At 36.9% G+C, this 18,070-nt stretch overlaps 1 protein-coding gene across 1 annotated transcript in view; it reads right to left on the reverse strand.

Annotated features, from left to right (window-relative positions):
• GYS2 (glycogen synthase 2) overlaps positions 1-13,487 on the reverse strand; it is a 56,009-nt gene extending 42,522 nt beyond the window's left edge. Inside the window, exons 1-3 of the mRNA XM_049625174.1 lie at positions 12,992-13,487; positions 4,372-4,553; positions 272-463 (exon numbers count right to left, since the gene is read on the reverse strand). Coding sequence (XP_049481131.1) covers positions 272-463; positions 4,372-4,553; positions 12,992-13,112 — 495 coding nt within the window. The 5' untranslated portion in view covers positions 13,113-13,487. The remainder of the gene's footprint in view (positions 1-271; positions 464-4,371; positions 4,554-12,991) is intronic.
• Positions 13,488-18,070: the final 4,583 nt, after the last annotated feature.

An 18,070-nucleotide genomic window follows, 5' to 3' on the forward strand; every position in this document is an offset into this window, starting at 1 on the left:
TACTCGTGCATAAACAAAACCAAATATTTCAAGCTACTTTCTACTCCCATAAGTCTAGAATTCATGTACATAGTGCATGATCATCAACCATCCCAAAGGCTAGTATCTAGTTAGAGGAAAGCTAACATTTTGTCAGATTCTTTTGAAATGTATTAGGACAATCATGACGGCATCATCGCATTTACCTTAATCTCAAAATCATGGGATCATTGCTGGGCACAGACCACAATCATGTTCCTCCTCTGTTGTATGACTATATGATAAACTATACCTCTTTTAAGAACCAGGCGGTTAAAGATCCGAATATTAGCATATCGTTGGCTTCTCGGTCATGATAAGGGATGCCGACACTGCATGCTTCCCAGAGATCTCCCTTCCACCTGTCCAGGTTCCAAGCCGAAGAGCCTATGTCAAATAGCACCACGTAAGGACTCCCTTCTATCAGCCACCTTCCAAAGTACACCTGCCATATAAGGAACACATGGGCTTGCAGTAATAACAGGCAATGCAAGGGAGAAAAAGGTATTTATGCTTAGAGTATGTACACTTTATTTAGAACTCAACAGCAGATGATCCAAGCTGTATAGGAAGCTGTAGTGGTAACCCAAAGCATCTGATATTTGAGCCTGAAGATGGAATGGGCTTGCATGCATTCATCTAGAACCTCCAAGTTCTTGCTCTTCATTAAATGTGGTCATTTAAAAACCAAGTATCTAGATCATGTGATCTTTGTCCATCTGTTTCTGATTACCCTCCTGTGACCTTGAATTCATGGTTTTAGGATTTAATATCATGGTCTATGTTTTTATGATAAAGTCATAAGATGAACTGGTCTGTATCTTTAACTTGTAGTGGGATATAGTGTCTATGGTGTCACTTATTTCCCTATATGCAACAGGACTTGTAATAATAGGTCACGCTAGAAAAATGTGTTTCTGTGGACAAATGTATACGATTTCTTTCTTTCCTTCTATCAAAAAAAAAAAAAAAAAAAAAGGTGACACAAAGTGTTTCCCAATAGGGTTGCTGCCAGATGTCTTAACTAAATATATTGCCCAAGATACTTTATCTCTTTAATCTAGCAGCTCAAAGTCTAATCCTATTACATTCTTCAAATTGAAGTCCTTTATTCCTATTTTATTTTGTGCAAGTTTTAATGTATTAGCTCTCATTTTTTTCCAATTGTAATTATATAATCACTGTATATGTAAGTTTTAACTTTTTTTTTGGCCTCTATTTTTTCTACAGTAATTTACACATTCTTTTGTCTTGAGTTTTATTTTATGTTTATTCTCCTATTTCATGGTATGTAACTCCATACATCACTTCAAGCGCTTCTTGGAAATTGGTGAAAACTAAGAGCCTCTCATTGGGTAAACTGAATGTGTCCACATGTTTAAATATTGACCCTTGTGACTCCACCCAACGCTGAATTTGGAGAGCTTGAATGCCCATTTGATCATCATTCTGTTGCACAGGACTCAGGAATGCATGGTGATTTCTCTCCCATCTAGCCTTGGACAACTGTGAAAGACCTCCATTATCTGTCGGTTGCTCCCATTGTGATTAGCATTTATCATGGCATTCCTCCCTTTTCAGACTGAGTTTTCCTGAGCCCCAAACAACTTTTGAATAGTTTTCTCTTTGGCACATTCATTGATTTATGTATTCATTCAATGACTAGTGCCTAATATGTGACATATGATACAGTGTGCTAGGGTCATAGAGAAGTGTTGATACTAGAGAATGTAAGCTAGCTTGTATTGGCTTCCAGTGACTTCTTGGCTATAACAGAAACATCCGTACATCAGAAATACATTTAGAACCTTGAGATCAATCAGTCAATTATGCTTTTCATCTCCCTCTTCTTTCACAAGAGCTTTAAATGCAAGCCCCTTCCAGAGTCTTATTTCACCCCAATAGTACAACAGGCATCCCTCTCTCATTTTCCTATGTTCTCTATGCTACACTCACTGATATATTTCCCTGTGCTCTGTGGGAACTCAAGTTCCCTTCATTTAAATCTTCTGCATCTTAAGCCTTGCATATAACTTGTAGATGCTGCTACCCACATGGACATCTCAATGAGGGCTTGTCATTTTTCCACCCCAGAAACTATATTCCTGGGATGAGTGTGAAGGAAGTTTCGATTTTTTTCATTACACTGAAATTTTATTATTTGTGTATAAAGACATCTTTGAAATTTATGGTATTCAAACATACTACCTTTCCTTGTTCTATTAATCATCTGGTTATTTTTCCATCTTTTTCTGGGCAATTTCAAAATCCAAGATTTTATCTTACACATATACCTCATAGTTATCTGACTTTATTAACTTCAAAGAGCTTCATGTCCATGGCATTTCAGCCACCCAAGCTCATGGCTGCATCGTTATCCTTGTCAAAACCCAAACTATTCCTCCTCTGGTATAATAATAATGGAATTATTACTTGCCCACAATGTCTATACCTGCACTTCTCTCACTCTGTTTCTCCCAGTGTGTATGTTCTTTTTTTTTTTTTTTCCTCTTCAAGACCTCCAGTTCCTGGAACCTTCCATTTTTTCCTATATCACTGCCTCCTTTCTGACTTTGCTTCCTTTCCTATCCATTTTAGATATAACTGTCCATCAATTTCAACCATTAATTCAGTCAATAGTTTAATTACCTCCAGGACTTGTGCCACCTCATCCCATTGCTGAAATTAAACATCACTGAATCCCCAATTATTCAACTTCCTGCACTTACTTACCCCCAGGCTACTGGTTGCTGTTGGAGAAAGTCACAGTCATGCATATTTGTGCCGCTAAAAAGTTACGAGTATACCTCAAGGTGTCCAGAAATTCTTTCATCTTCCTTTTTCAGATCTTCTTCCTCAAATGATCTTATTTTAACACTTTCCTCCTAACTCTTACAAGATGACCTTCAACTCCTATTTCAGCAAGATCACCAAAAATGAGACCATCCTGCTTCTTGATCAACTTATCTCTATTTGCATTCATCCTTTATTTTCTGTTTGAGTCAAAGGGGGAAAATAATCCTCTCGATAGTGCTTTGGATTGTGTTCCCTTTCCAATTCTCAGCGATCTTACTCTCTTCGATTGTCCATTTCTTATGAATTTTCAACTTCTTCCTGTCTGCTAGGGTTTCCTTTTGGCATATAAATATGATCAGGTCTCACATTTAATAAAACACTAATTCTCAAAACAATGCCATTTGCAAACTACTTAATTATCCTTTTTTCTCATAGAAAACTCTCATTGACACAGCTTCTGTACCCTTTTCCTCCCAATTCAGTCATTCTTCAACCACTGCAATCTGCTTTAACCCTCATCTCTCCTGAAGCTATATTTCACAAGATTACCATGAAAGACCTGAATGTTGCTAAACCCAATTTACCCTGGTTTAATCTTTCATTGACTTAATCCCTTCTTCATACTTGAAACTTATTCCTCACTTGTTTTGACCTATTCTGTTATGATAGCAACAGATTACCACAAACCTAGTGGCTTAAAACAACACAAATTTATGACCTTACATGTTTGGGAGTCAGTAATCTGAAACAGGTCTTGTGAGTTAAAATCCACACATTGGCAGAGTCGCAGTCAATCTGTAGTCTCTAGGGGAGTCTGTTTTCTGGCCTTTTCCAGCATCTAGAGGCTACTGCATTCCTTGGCATGTGGCCTTTTCCTCCATCTTCAAAACTTATTAGGCCAACCTCTGCTTCCACTGGCACATCTTCATTCTGATTCTGACTCTACTGACTCTCTTTTATAAGGACCCCTGTGATTACATTGGGCCCACCTCAATAATCCAAGGTAATCTCCCCACCTCGGGACCCAAATATACAAAATCCTTTTGCTATATAAGGTAACATATTTTCAGGTTCTGAGGATTAGGAATTGTACATCCTTGTTTCTGTATCACTAGCTGTGTTTCTACTTTTACAATCTCTGAGTTGTGGGGTTTTTTTTGTTTTGTTTTTTAATATAGATGTTCTAACATGTTGACACTCCCCTCAAGGTTTGGCTCAAAACATCTGCTTTTAGTCTATAAACTTCTACTGAATAATATTATCAACAGCCATAATGTCAACTACAATTTAAACACAAATAACTTTCTCCCAAACATCTCTATCCTATACTTTTTGTTGAGCTCCAAACCTATAACCCTCCTGGACATTTCTTGATGGCTTTCACAAAGTGCCTCAAATGTAACCCATTTACACTTAAATTGATCATCTTTCTCACAAACCCTGTCCTTTTCCCTAAGGAGATAGTCTTCTCTTGTGAGGTCATGTGAATGGTGGTCTGTTCTCGCATAACAGTTTTACTAGGTCTTGCTGGGTGAAGTGTCTGTCGGTGTCCCTTACCTGGCAGCCATGTTTATTCATTGTGTCCACTGCTCTTCTGATAGCATCATTTATAGGTTCACACCGTTCCACCTGAGTCTTCATATTATGCTCAAAATAGGGGCCAATCAGAAAATAATTGTCTCCCCATTCATCTGCTGTGGTTTTGGCCTTCGTCTGAATCACAGTATAGATGCCACCAACTGTTGAAAAGGAATGGTTCTGTTTATCATTCAGGTTCGTATTTCACTTTAAGTGATGAAGGTATGGAAATGAGTCCTTGTTTTTAAGTTAGCATTTAGGATTTATCAAGCACAAGAGTTTATTTAACTTTCTAAAAGAAAGTTTTATTTATTTATTTAAAAATATAATTTATTGTCAAATTGGATTCCATACAACACTCAGTGCTCATCCCAACAAGTGCCCTCCTCCATGCCCATCACCCACTTTCCCCTCTCCCCCCATGCCCCATCAACCCTCAGTTTATTCTCAGTCCTTGAGTCTCATGGTTTGGCTCCCTCTCTCTCTGTAACTTTTTTTCCCCCTTAAAAGAAAATTTTTAAAGGACACCAACAAATAGTTACTATTTGGTTCAATTCAACGCATATTTTAAAGCCTTTTCTGGGTGCATGTCAGAGAGCAGCAGGTTGGCAGCAGCAGAGAATTCCAAACATTTGAAGGAAATCTGAAGAGATGATTGGAATAGAGCAGTATGTAGCCTAAAGCTCTATCCACACTGAAGGGTCAAAGTTGTTTCCCATAGCCATTGTCACGACACACACCCTCAACAACAGTTTTCACCTTTTACTCTTGCAGTGGTCCAAGGGGCCAGAGTATGTCCATGTAACAGCCATTGCTGAAATGATGAGCATGTCTCTCAAGATAAAGAACCACTTACCTTCAAAAGTAACCAGCAAGGTACCTTTTGGTAAGAGAAAAGAGCTGATAGATTTTGAGGTGGGATGCTTGGCCCAAACCTCATGTCGAACCCAATGACACAAATTTTCACATGGTATTTCATTTTTCCCCTCTGGCACTGATGTCATGACTACTAAGACACAGGGCCAAAAAAATATGTACACTCTTGGGAAATATGCCCACTCTTGGATCCAGCATGTCCACATCTAGAAAATTGTTCTGGGAAATAAGAAGAGTGCCAAATGATGTCTATTAAGATATTTATTGAAGCATTACTGTGGCAAAAAAATTGGAAACAACTTAAATTGAACTAGTTAATTCAACTTGTCTAGGGCTCAATTAGCTCTTCTGTTCAGTGGGGATAAAATATTACTTAGCTTGGGGGCAGAAGGCAGGTTGTAGCAGAAGTATCCCAACCTAGAGCTCATTTGAGTAAATACCGAAAAGGGTGAAGAAATTAGGCAAGCAGCTATCATGGGGAAGAACTTTTTAAGCAGAGAGAAGAGTTACACCCAAGGCCCTAAGTTGACAGCACAGTGTGCAAGGGGAGAGTAACAGGATGCAAAAGGAAAGGTTTGAGAGGCAGGTAGGTAAGAGGAATAGGGAGGACCAAGGGGAAGACGACCTTCGTAAACTCAGGCAGAATATCTGGTGCTGGCTCTAAGCAATCATGTTGTATGAGAATATGAAAATAGTCTGAACCAACTTCTTGAATAATTCTTTGTCCATGAGCTATAAGTGAGGAAACAACTCAAGAAATGCCGTGAGAAATCACAAAGCTAACACAGATCCTGGCACCAATCTTCAGCTCTATTTCCTGGAGCAATTTTATTACTTGTATATTAAAAAGAGAGATTCCTATTTTTCATCTCAGGTTTTCATAAGTTATTTCAATTCATCAGGATAGAGCGTTCGATAGCAATTGCATCTCTTAAATTGTCTCGGTAATTTAGGCTTTAAATAATAAATCTTACCAGTAATCACAATCTATGACCAAAAGGTAGAATTGCCATCTGCAAATTTTTCTTTACACCTGAACCTCAAAATATACTTTTGGTTAAATTATTTTTAAGAGGTGAGACACATAATGCAAATGTTCGTACTATTATATGAGACCAACAGGATTCATTAATTCACATAAGAGAAGAGTTAATATAATTTCCCAAATGTAAATATTACATGCAAGCAATTTTCATATGAGTCTACATAAACTTATTGTCTTTAAGAACTTCATCTCTAAGAAAAGACTTTATAACTATAGAAAATTTAGAGAAATTTGAAACTAACTTGAACAGAGAATGGTAAGGACATTATCAATCACATTTCAGATGTCAGGTGATGAGAATAGCATGGAACACATGAAGAAAACCTGTAAACCTTGCCATCAGAGACTTCTAGACTGGACCAGGACCAACGGGATTCACTTACCATCAACAATGAATCTGAGATGACATACATTGAGGCCAAAACCAAATATGTCTAAATATTTCTCCAAATTTCAGAAAATTTTATGAACTGTTAAAACCATTTGTTGAGGAAAACAAATTTAGAGAAATAATTTGCAAGAGTAGCTAAAACTTTTTTCTTTAAAGAGTCACATCATAGCAACGTACTTATATATAAGCTTTATTCACACTTGCTATCCATAAAAAGACAAAATCTTCAAATAATTTCTTCTGTAGACTTATTTCCTTCATCTTTATCTTATCAGGGGCTATGTTATAGGATTCTGATGGCACACATTTATTAATGCCTTACTTACATCTCTACTCTTGAAAATTCTCTTTTATGTAAAACTATGTATCTTGCCCAGAGATCTTAGGACATTCTTATTTGTTAGATTATGTGTTTCAAGTTCAAATACACTTGGGTAAATGCAAATACATTTTTATTTGCCAAAGTACAAAAAGGAGAAGAGAAAATCTTTACTAAAAAACAAAAAAGAATGATTAGATGTGGGAATTGAAATGCAAAATTAAACATTGCTAATTAATTTGCTACTTCTTTTTCCCATTTCAACTTTGATGAGGATAGTCCCCAAATAGCATTAGACTGTCATAAATACTATGGATATGCGGTTTCAGTCTATCAGGAATAAAAACATAAAATTAAAAAAAAAAGGCAATCGTGTATTGGTTGAGGCCTAATTTAAAATGAATCTTTCCCCCTTGACTTCTTCCTGTGCGTCTATTCATGAGGAGGTCACCTCACCACTATTTCATATAGTCAAGCTCGTTTTAGCCTCTCGCTGTCCTCCTCATATTTAGATGCCAACTAATTTCCTTCAGCTTTTTCTTTGTCTAAATGCCACATGTTACCCCAAATTCCTCTCCTGGCATGCTAACTACAGGTGAATGTGATGGCATAGAAATAGGATCATTCCTATTTTCAAATTTGGAGCATAAACCAGACATTCCCCAACACATATTTTTTATTGAATTATTGTTTTGCCACAGCATAGGTCAGTGAATTTGGATTCACCCTTCACTTTCAAACATGTACTTTGTATTTTATTGATCTATATTTTCCTGAAACAACATGGGAGCTATCTTTAGTGTGAGGGCAAAGTATCAGGCCTTTCATAAGAAAGAAAAGATGAGATCCCATGGCATATGCCATGGAGATAGTTAAAACCCCAAATTTTCATCTGTAAACATTGCTTATATTGCTAAAATCAGGATTCCAAAGCAGTATGGCATATGGACACCAGCCAAATAAGATGTTGTCTCTGTATAATAAGTTATATGTTATTATGCTAAATATATTATATACAACAAGAATATACATGTTTTATATAATAAGGAGGTATAGTTGACCCTTGAACAATGTGGTGGTTAGGGTTGCCAACCCCCCACATAGTCAAAAATCCACGTATAAGTTTTGACTCCCCAAAAACTTAACTGCTAATAGCCTACTGTTGACCTGAAACCTTACTGATAATATAAACAATTAACACATATTTTGCATGTTATATGTATTTTATATTATCTTATTACAATAAAACAAGCTAGAGAAAAGAAAATGTTTATTTTAAAAATGAAAATGTTTATTTAAAAATGTTTATTTAAAAAAATCATAAGGTAGGAAAAATACATTTACAGTGATGTACTGTATTATTGAAAAAACTCTGCATGTAAGTGGATCCACATACTTCAAAATGTTCAAGGGTCCACTGTATTTTATATATTGGGAGAATCTTCACTATTTTTAATTGCTTAAAGTTTACAGAATTTGGAAGTTACATGACTTCTGTATGCATAGCTACTAACCTGACCCTCCTATTCCAAGATACAGTTGCAGAGCAGGGGAAGTCATTATACAGTTAGACATCATTCTTTGGGCACCAGGTCTGATGGGAAATAGTTAACTGGTAACAATGGTCAACAAATGGTTATGTGTCCAGAGCTTTGCTGGTCTGTGGTTTAAATTAAAGCATATGCAGTTTGGGGCAGTGGAGGACAATACACTCAAAGCAAGACTTTAGACACTCCCCACCCTGAATATTCCACAATGATAACTCCAAATGTTTTATACAGGAGGGCTCAGACATGGTAATCTGGATGAAAAGGAAGTGAGGAGACTAGTGCTCATCTTGAAACTATGTGTGTGTCAAGCACAGTTTTTGCATAGATTGTGTTCCATGTGGTGGGGCTTGGGATGCCACTGACACAGCCACTGCATATCCACACTGGGCAAAGGCACCTCAACCGTAATTACTGTAACCCTGATCCATATCTTTCCCCTCCCCCTCTCTGCTTTTGCATTTAAAAATAGAATCATGGAATTGCTCAAAGTGAAAGGTAGTATGAAAATGAATGATCCAACTTCCTCATATTATGAATAAATTTTATGAAGAAATAAGAATAAGCTAACACCTACAGAGCATTTATTAAATGCTAGGCACTGTTCTAAGTGATTTTCAATTGGTATTTCTTCTCATTTGCACAACACCATTATAGGTAGGTGCTATAATTATCTTTATTTTTAAATAGAGAATCTGAGGCACAAAGAGGCTATGAGACTGATCCAACATCACACAGGTAATGATGAGTTGGGATTCCAATCCAGGAACTCTTACCCCAGAGCCCACAGGCTCTAGACAGCAAGATTGTAAGAAACTGTGTGGAACAACATATTGATGGATTTTTAAAAGTGATGGGTGGGAGGGACAGAGGAAGAAAATGACCAATATCACAAAAAGATAAATATCTTAAGACTTGGGAAAAGTGGAATCCTTTTTATTCTGCCTTAGAGAAAATCCATTTGGAAAACAATACTTAGAGGAAATAGCTTTTTTATTTTGTCTCTTGACGCTTTGGGTTAACAAAAAGGAACTCAGGGTTTAGGGAACTTTAGAGCAGTGGTCCTCACATCAGTCATTAAGGCTTTTGGAAATCTGATGAAAGCATTCAGTACTCTTCTCCAAGAGGACTTATACATACCATTTTCAGATACAGTTTTAAAGGTTTACAAAATCCTTGTGATCCTCTTTTATCAGGGTCCCACCTTCCAAACTCCTGCCTTAGAAGAGCAGACTTGCAGTTACAATCAGTTTTTACCACACCGTTTTGACTGTAGGTTTCTGAGTTTCTCCCTATGCCTTTCACACCATGTGACCTAAAGCGTTGATGCCCAGTTTGAGAAGGGAGAAAGTAGAGTATTAAATGTGTTATATTACATACTGGCCTAGGACTAAAATGTATTGATTTTAGTAAATTTTTAAAAAGAAGCATTCATTTAGCGACTATATTTCAGAAGTGCTCACATGTATTAAATTAGCAACATTATTTGTGACAATATTTATTCAAGTCTTTTTAATGATCTTAAATATTCTCAACATAATAATTGGTCCATAATCTACCATGATTTGGGCAGGTCTTTGCAGAAGAAATGATTGTAGTGAGGCCTGCCTGAACAAAGGAGAAAGTAAACCATTTTGTTTCTTACATCTGGGCAAAACTCTCTATCCTAGACCACGTCACAGTTTTTAACTTGTCTGTTACTTTCCTGCTATCCTCTCACCCAACTAGTAATAGCACTTTTTCAAAAACACACCTGACTACTTAGTACTTCTGCTGTTTAGAACTTCAGTGGCTTCCCACCATTCACGAATTGGAGGTAGAATTTTTAAGGCTATTAAGTAACCCTAAACTTCATGAACTGCCCCCTGCTGGTATCTCCCATCTGCCCTCACATTCCACTCCTTTCCCCTCTCTGAGCTTCTCTCAGATCTTTGAACAGAGTACACTTTCTCACCTCTGCATCTTGGCACATACAGTTCCCTCATCCTTCTTTATCCTTCCTCCATCACTATTACCCAATGGCTATTCATCCTTCAGGTGTCAGCTCAACTGTGTCTTTCTCACAGAGGTTCCACCAGCCCAACCCCAATCCAGGTAGAAACCGCCTCTCCCTTGCCCCCAACATATAGTCTAAGAGCCACTTGTTCTCTTATTCTTATTGTCATCACATTTGACAACAATCGCATGTTCAATGTCTATCTTCCTGCAGGTTTGTAAGTACTGGAAGACTGGGAATCAATTCTGTATTGTTAAACTCTATCTCCTTCATTTCCCCGTGCCTGACATCTAATAAACACTTGATGAATCTTTATGAATAATAAATGAAGAGCAATGATAAATGGATAAATGAATAAAAGCAATGAATGTCAAGGGCAATATGAACAAGGGAAAGTGTTATTTTGAAGTCTGAGGATTAACATCCAATAATTTAACTGTGACTCTCTCACTTGTTATATTTTACACATATTCATTGTTCATTGGCAAAATTCTGGCAGAGAGGGATTTTTTCCCTCTAATAAATCTTTTGTTTTCTTGGATGTAAATAGATTTCCTTGCTTGCCACAAAACATTGTGAGATACCAGGAGCATATGACATTAACTTCATTCATGAATAAATGGATATTCAAGTAATTTAAAGGATGTTTTTTCAAAGTCTTAGAAATCTATGTCCCTTGACCATAAGTCCTGTGTTCTTTCATCTATAGGACATTTCCTTAGGCAATGGTTTTAATTTTTCATTCTTCTGTGGTAGTAAAAAGAGAAATGAGCTTAAAGAAGACCTAAATGCTAGTCCCAACCCTGCCATTTGCTTAATCATTTAATGCCTTAGATACCCATTTCATCTTTGAAATAGAGAAGTTGGATCATTGATCTCTAAGATGCCTCATATCACTGCCATGAGCTACACGGAAGTAAAAGTTTAAAGTAAATTTAAAGAAAACCTACATATATAGTATCAGTGCATTGCCAAGGGTGAACACAATAACTGTCCATTTATATAAAAATTTCTAAAAAATTAGGCTGTAATAAATATTAAAATAAAGATATGATGGAGATGATGTCAATGTTGGTAAATCACATTGTGGTTCCCTTTTCCACCAAAAAAACCTTTTTTTTCTTTCCTTTGCATGGGAAACAAAAGAAAACGGGTTTCAAGGAAACTTAGGGCTAAAAACAAAATGTATTTATTCCTTCATTCAAAAGAAAAAAAAAATCCATTGAGGATTTTCTGTGCACCGGTACCATTCTAGGTCCTGAAATCAGCACACACGTCACCAAGATGTAAGGAATAACGGTTTTCAACAGTGTGTTCCCAGCGCCTGGAAACAATTCTCCATTAATGTTTGCTAAGTGGAGAGAAAAGAAGGAAAGAAGCAAGAAGAGGGGGCTCTACTCAGGTGCTAGAACTCACACAGGGGTCTTCTGAACTGATTCCTGGTGCTAAAGAATCCCCCCAATTTTTCCGCCAACAAGCAATATCCTTGAGTTCCCACCTACTCTATAGAGAAAAAAACCTTCATTTCAGGTCATAGCCTAGGATATGTAATAGAGATGACTCTGTTCCAGGGAACTTTGGGCACATTCAAACACCTTGTGAGTGGAAAAAGAACATTAGAAAAAGCTCTTCATAAAACACTTTTCCATAATAAGATTTCTGTCCTCTTTGCCTCCATCTCATTAAACTACAGAGAGGAAGAATGTACTTTGTTCTCTCACATTCATTCTTGCATTTCTACATAAGCAGAATTGATTTTTTATTTTGATTTTATGAATTTTATGAATGTACACACATGAGAACTTTGAACACTTAGCATAAGGTGAAAATCAGAACATATGTCAAATATAATTCCTCTAAGTTTGAAATATTCTCATTCTTCTTAATAGGAGCTCAATATAATACATTCTGAGCAGCTTCTAAGTTAAAACTTTAACTATAAGCTGATCTTGAGTTATTAGAAACATTATTAAGTATTTCACACAATCTTTAGCAGTGCATTAAAGTGCTTGGCATTAAAGTTTGCAATTGGTCCTGATCACATATGGTTTTCCTTAAAATAAAATACTTGTTTATGCTTTTTTGTTGAGAGAAATCATAAAACCAAAGAAGTAAATTATCATTATATTATAATATATATAATTATATATATAATATATTATTATTCCTGTTTTGTCATAACATGCATGTCAAATTTAATTTAAATGCACATTCCAACGACTGCTTTCAACTGTCTCCCTTCCACACAGCCCTAAGTTATCATTGTCTGTTGAAATAGACACGGTTAAATGTAACCTAAACTTACATTCAGTTTGAATACTTCCCTCACTCACTGTCAGTTCATTCTCACTACAGTCCCCTGTGAAATCCTAATCTGCATTCTTCAACAATCTGCCAAAGATCCACTTTCTAGGGCAGTACAAACCTTTATTGGTTACTTCCCAAGCGACTTCAAACAGCAGTAAATCCTCCACAGGAAGTTCTTCCACTTCCCACCGAGGAAGCCCGCTCAGGGATGTCACAGATAGAGATCGGCCTCGGAGCATTCTTTCTCTGGTCCTCTGAAACTTTTTTGAATCCCTTTTTCAATAAACTGTGATGCCAGTAGCGGTGTGTCGAGAGCCTTGCAGGGTCAGAGCTGGAAGATCTCAGGCTTGGGGAACTTATTATAAGTATAAACCAGTCAAATGAAATCTCATGTGGTTCCCAGAGAACTCTCAGTTGAAGGAGGAATTATCAGCCCTTCTGTACAGTCTTTCTGGGCAGGTCCAGTGAGGACAGTATCTCCAATCAGTATCAACCTGACCAACTCAATCATACATAAAATCCTCAAGTTCTGGGCTTAGGTAAGCACCCCTTCAGATGGTGGAATCCTCATAGGCTGAGCACGACACAAGTCCCGACCTTTAGTCCTTGTCCTTTTGGCCAAACTCCTAGACTCATTCAGTCATCAATGCTTATTTCATCACTTCCAGAGTGATCCAAGATTAGCAATTCCCCTTATTAGGGTTGCAGACCATTTTAGATTACACATAGAATTCACTGGGACCATTTACAAACTTTCAATACTTTTAGATTTCCTAAGTATTCTTTGAGTCTTATTTCTAGAGCATTAAAAAAAATCCTAGTTTTTGTAGTCTACATTTATAATCTAAATTTTGATGTTAGGCATAGATCTTGGTTCCCCCTTCTCTTAATTACTTTTCTCAAAAATTTCCCTATGAAAAAGTATAAATCCCAGGTGGTTTTGAGTACAACATGCAAGGAATGTAACTTTGATCAATGATGATTAAAAAGTAAAAAACTATCTCCAAAAGTTTAATCAGATCACCTCAGGATTGTTTCACTTATTCCCATCCTTAGCTCATTACTGTTTTTGAAATTCCTGGTCCTCAATTCTCATTTGGGGTTTCTGCTTCAAGTACCAGCATTCTCAACAACACATCATCTCCTAATGACCCTTCAAGTAGACTTACGTAACTCTTTTGATCCTATAATTCCTAACAGAAGAATCCCCTTTGCCAATTCTTTGCTTTTCTGTGGTGAATGCCATTTTCAAAATTTCTCCTTGAGTCAAGAGGAGTGAAATAAATGGAGTCATACAAAATATGTCCATGGGATATATCTTCATCTATCCATGTTATGTGGATGAATCTTCTTCTTTCGTGTGTGGCAGGGAGGGAAGGCAAGGAGAGACAGTAATTTATGTAATAAGATTTGGAGAGGAATCAGAAAAAGTTTTCTGCTTTCTGTTTCCTTGAATATTCTCTTCAGAGATTTGTGCTGAAAACACAAATTGAGGGGCACCTGGGTGGCTCAGTCGGTTAAGTATCCAACTCTTGATTTCAGCTCAGGTCATGATCTCATGGTGGTGAAATTGAGCCCCACATCAGGCTCTGTGCTGGGTGTGGAGCCTGCTTAAGATTCTCTCTGCCCCCATCGCCCCACAACAAAAAATTAAAAAACAGTTTTTTTAGTAAAATAATAAAAACAAAATGTTGAGCTGGGAGTAGAAAGAGAACAGTCATTCAGATAGAAAGGCAGGTGGAATTTCTCCAAGACAGCAGAAGGTCTCAAAAGTTCTGATCTCTAATTTCAAACTCACACTAACACTTCATCATTCAATGAAAATGAGGTAAGAGGACAATTAGGGAAAAAGGAAGACTTCTGTTTGGTTTCCTTAGTAGGTATTCCAGCAGAGGTCACTAGATATGTTTAGAAAACCACACATTTTGCTTTGACAGCATGTAATCTTCTTGTAAGTCTTTAGGATATTGAAGGCTTGATTAGCCTTTACCTGCATATCCAGAAAGAGTCAATTAATGTATTTATGGAACACCTATTATGTGCTATTATTCTGGAAGCTGAAGGTATTTTAATAAACAGTAAACACGTCCTTGCCTTCATGTGGACAGATAGGCATCAATCTTGTTAACAACTAAACAATATTATTTCAGATGTTACTAAGTTTGTGAAGAAGAAAAACTGCAAAGTGATAGTGCTATTCAATAGAAATGAGTGTCTTAGCTGGAGAGTGCTTGGAAGATTGTTCTGAGAAAATGATATTTGAATTGAGACACAAAGGATAAGAAAGAGGCAAAATGTTGAAGATCTGGAAGAAAAGGGAGCCCTAGCACATTGTTGGTGGGAATGTAAAGTGGTGTAGCCACTGTGGAAAACAGTATGGAGGTTCTCAAAAGATTTTAAAAAAAAAACTACTACAATATGATCAAGCAATTCTGCTTCTAGGTTTTTATCTGAAGGAAATGAAATCACTAACTCAAAAAGATATCAGCATTTTTGTGTTCATTTTACAGCATTATTTGCATTAGTTGAGACTAAAGATGATGTGTTTGTAGGATCTGGAAGTGCATCATATGAATATTTAACTTCTGAAAATTCAATTATATCTTCTAGACAAAAAGAAAACAGAAAGAACAAGAGAAAACAATTTAAATAGCTTGGGAGGATCCATGTGATGAGGAGAGAGGATGCCCCAGATGAGGGGGAACTAGGAAACCACATTTCCTGCATTTGGTCTTTCCATAGTCTGAGTATCTCATTGGCTGAGTATCTCATGTTACTGAGGTTTGACATACATTTTTCCATTTGTATAATGGCTATAGAATCCAACCTCAGTAAAAATGGCTCCAATTAACTCTATGTAAAAGATAGTAGCAATTTGCAGGAGAGTAATAATAGTGAAAGTAGAGAGAAGTAGGTAGTGGGATATGGGTAACAGTCGGCAGAACGTGGAATTGATTGGGTGTGGAAAAGTAAGGGTAGTTTGGTACCTACCAAAGAAGGCAGATGGTTAGGTAGTGGACTAAAGTAAGAAATATGGGGGGAAGAATAGATTTATTTGAGAAACTAGGTAATGACTTCAATTTTAGAAATGGCAAGTTTGAGATACCAGCCAGATGTAGAAAGTTAGATATTTTTGCCTCCTCAGAACCTCAGACAAGAGGTCTGGGACACAGCTGGTAACTGAAGCCACGGGAGTAGTGAGATCTCAGGAAGAGGGAGTGCAGAGTGGGTAGGGTAGGTCCGCTGGGAAGAGTAGGGTACATTGTTCCAGAAAGTTCAACTTTTATGGCAACAACGATGATATGGCGCCCTGAGTTGTACTTGGTACATACAGCACTGCACAAAAGGTACAATTATTTCTCAAAAATGGGGATTTCACACAAAACTTTGGATCTCTATGTTTCATTGAAAACAAAATCTAAATCCATTTTTCCTATTTTTTGACAAAGACAACAATCTGCTAGAGTAAATCTGTCCTTTTAACTGCCATCAGGGTCACCTTAGTCCCATGGGGCTATTTCACTCATTTACCCTGTCACATCTCTAGAAACACAGGAATCTTAACTTCTGATTCACTTTTTTTCTGTGCATATTTGGAGTTGATGATCAGGAAATGATTACTTCCAAAGAAGGAGGAAGTAATAATTGTTAAATTAACATTGTAATCTAAATGGACAATGTCCACCCATCATATTGAAGACAATGAGAAGGATTTTTGACTTTGACGACATTTTTTTTTAGAGACAGCGTAGACAGAGTCTTACTCAGACACCCAGGACATGTTTTTAGTGTAGACTTTTTGCTTTACTGTGCTGTCTTCTCTGGTTTTATTTTAATCTCTTCTTTAACTGAGTAGAGTATAAAAGCTAAAGATATTCAGAAGGGTAACTTTAGCCCCTTTAAATAAAGAGGTGAAAGAATGAGATTTTGAGCAAGAGAGGAGGCAGAGATACCTCTCTGGAAACAGTCACCCTGAGAAGTTCAATCACATTTTGTGATGTTTTTGTCAATGAACACTCCTCCTCCATTTTCGCAGTAAATTTTCAGTAAAATCAATATGAGCGTTTTTTTAAAAATCAGATAAAAAATCAGAATCTGGAGCAAAGGTTTGTGAGGATGGGAGCAAAAGCTGCCAAGAGCAGGAAACAGATGCTGTATATTTACCAGAAGGTTGGTAGAGGAGGAACATAGTGGAATTGTTAAAAATAAGGGCTTCGGAGTTGGGCTCATCTCAGTGAGAAGTGGACTATTTACTAGCCTGTAACATAGGGGTGATAATATTTACTTCTTGATGATGTTGTGAGGATTAGATAAGAGAATGTACACATGTCTCTCCTACAATATCTTCAAAATCCTGCTTCTCAGGGTCCAGAGACTGCAATCTAGATGCATGAAGTTGACTGATGACAGCCCAGCTCAAGCTGCTAATCTCTCCCTCCTGCCCTGGTCTCAACTCAATATTTCTAACCTCCACACCAGTGTCCCTGCATCTACGTAGAGCTTGGAGGAAACGGAGTTTAATGGCAGCCAACTAATGGTCTTCTAACTATGGGCTTACTTTTCTGATAATCTCCACCAATTCAGGATGTAAAATATTGGCAAATATTTTTACATAGTAATTATATAGTAAACACAGATATGTATACTATGCCAAGGCTCATATATATATATATATATATACATATATGTGTGTGTGTGTGTGTGTGTGTATAAATGTAAATGTCAAAATGACAAGGGTAACAAATAATGTATGTGGTGATGTTAAATGAATTTTCTTCCCAAACGGTGTCATGGAAATAGTTGATTTAGTAATATTTATTTGTTTGTTTGCTTTTGATATAATGAAAGAAACTATAATGGTAGTACGGCCATTGCACTAGATCAGTTTCTGCTGGGCAGAACACCTGTTAGTAATCACCCACTTTCCCTTCCTTGTCAAGGCTCAGAGTAGTTAGGCAAACATACACAACTTGATGAAACCAGTAGTACATGAGACCCCAATTAATTCTTTTACCATCAATGTTCATCAGATGTCTCCTTGAGATCAGATATTTTTTTTGATTTAGCCATTTATATCGACCTAATAAATCTCCATTTTGTGTGCAGAAGGCATAAGATCTTGTTCTCATTAAACACAAGTCTTGGATTTGATGGAGTCAGAACAAAAGGAAAAGTCATAATAGTCATAGACATTACC

The sequence above is a fragment of the Panthera uncia genome, chromosome B4 (assembly GCF_023721935.1).
Source record: "Panthera uncia isolate 11264 chromosome B4, Puncia_PCG_1.0, whole genome shotgun sequence".
NCBI lineage: Eukaryota > Metazoa > Chordata > Mammalia > Carnivora > Felidae > Panthera > Panthera uncia.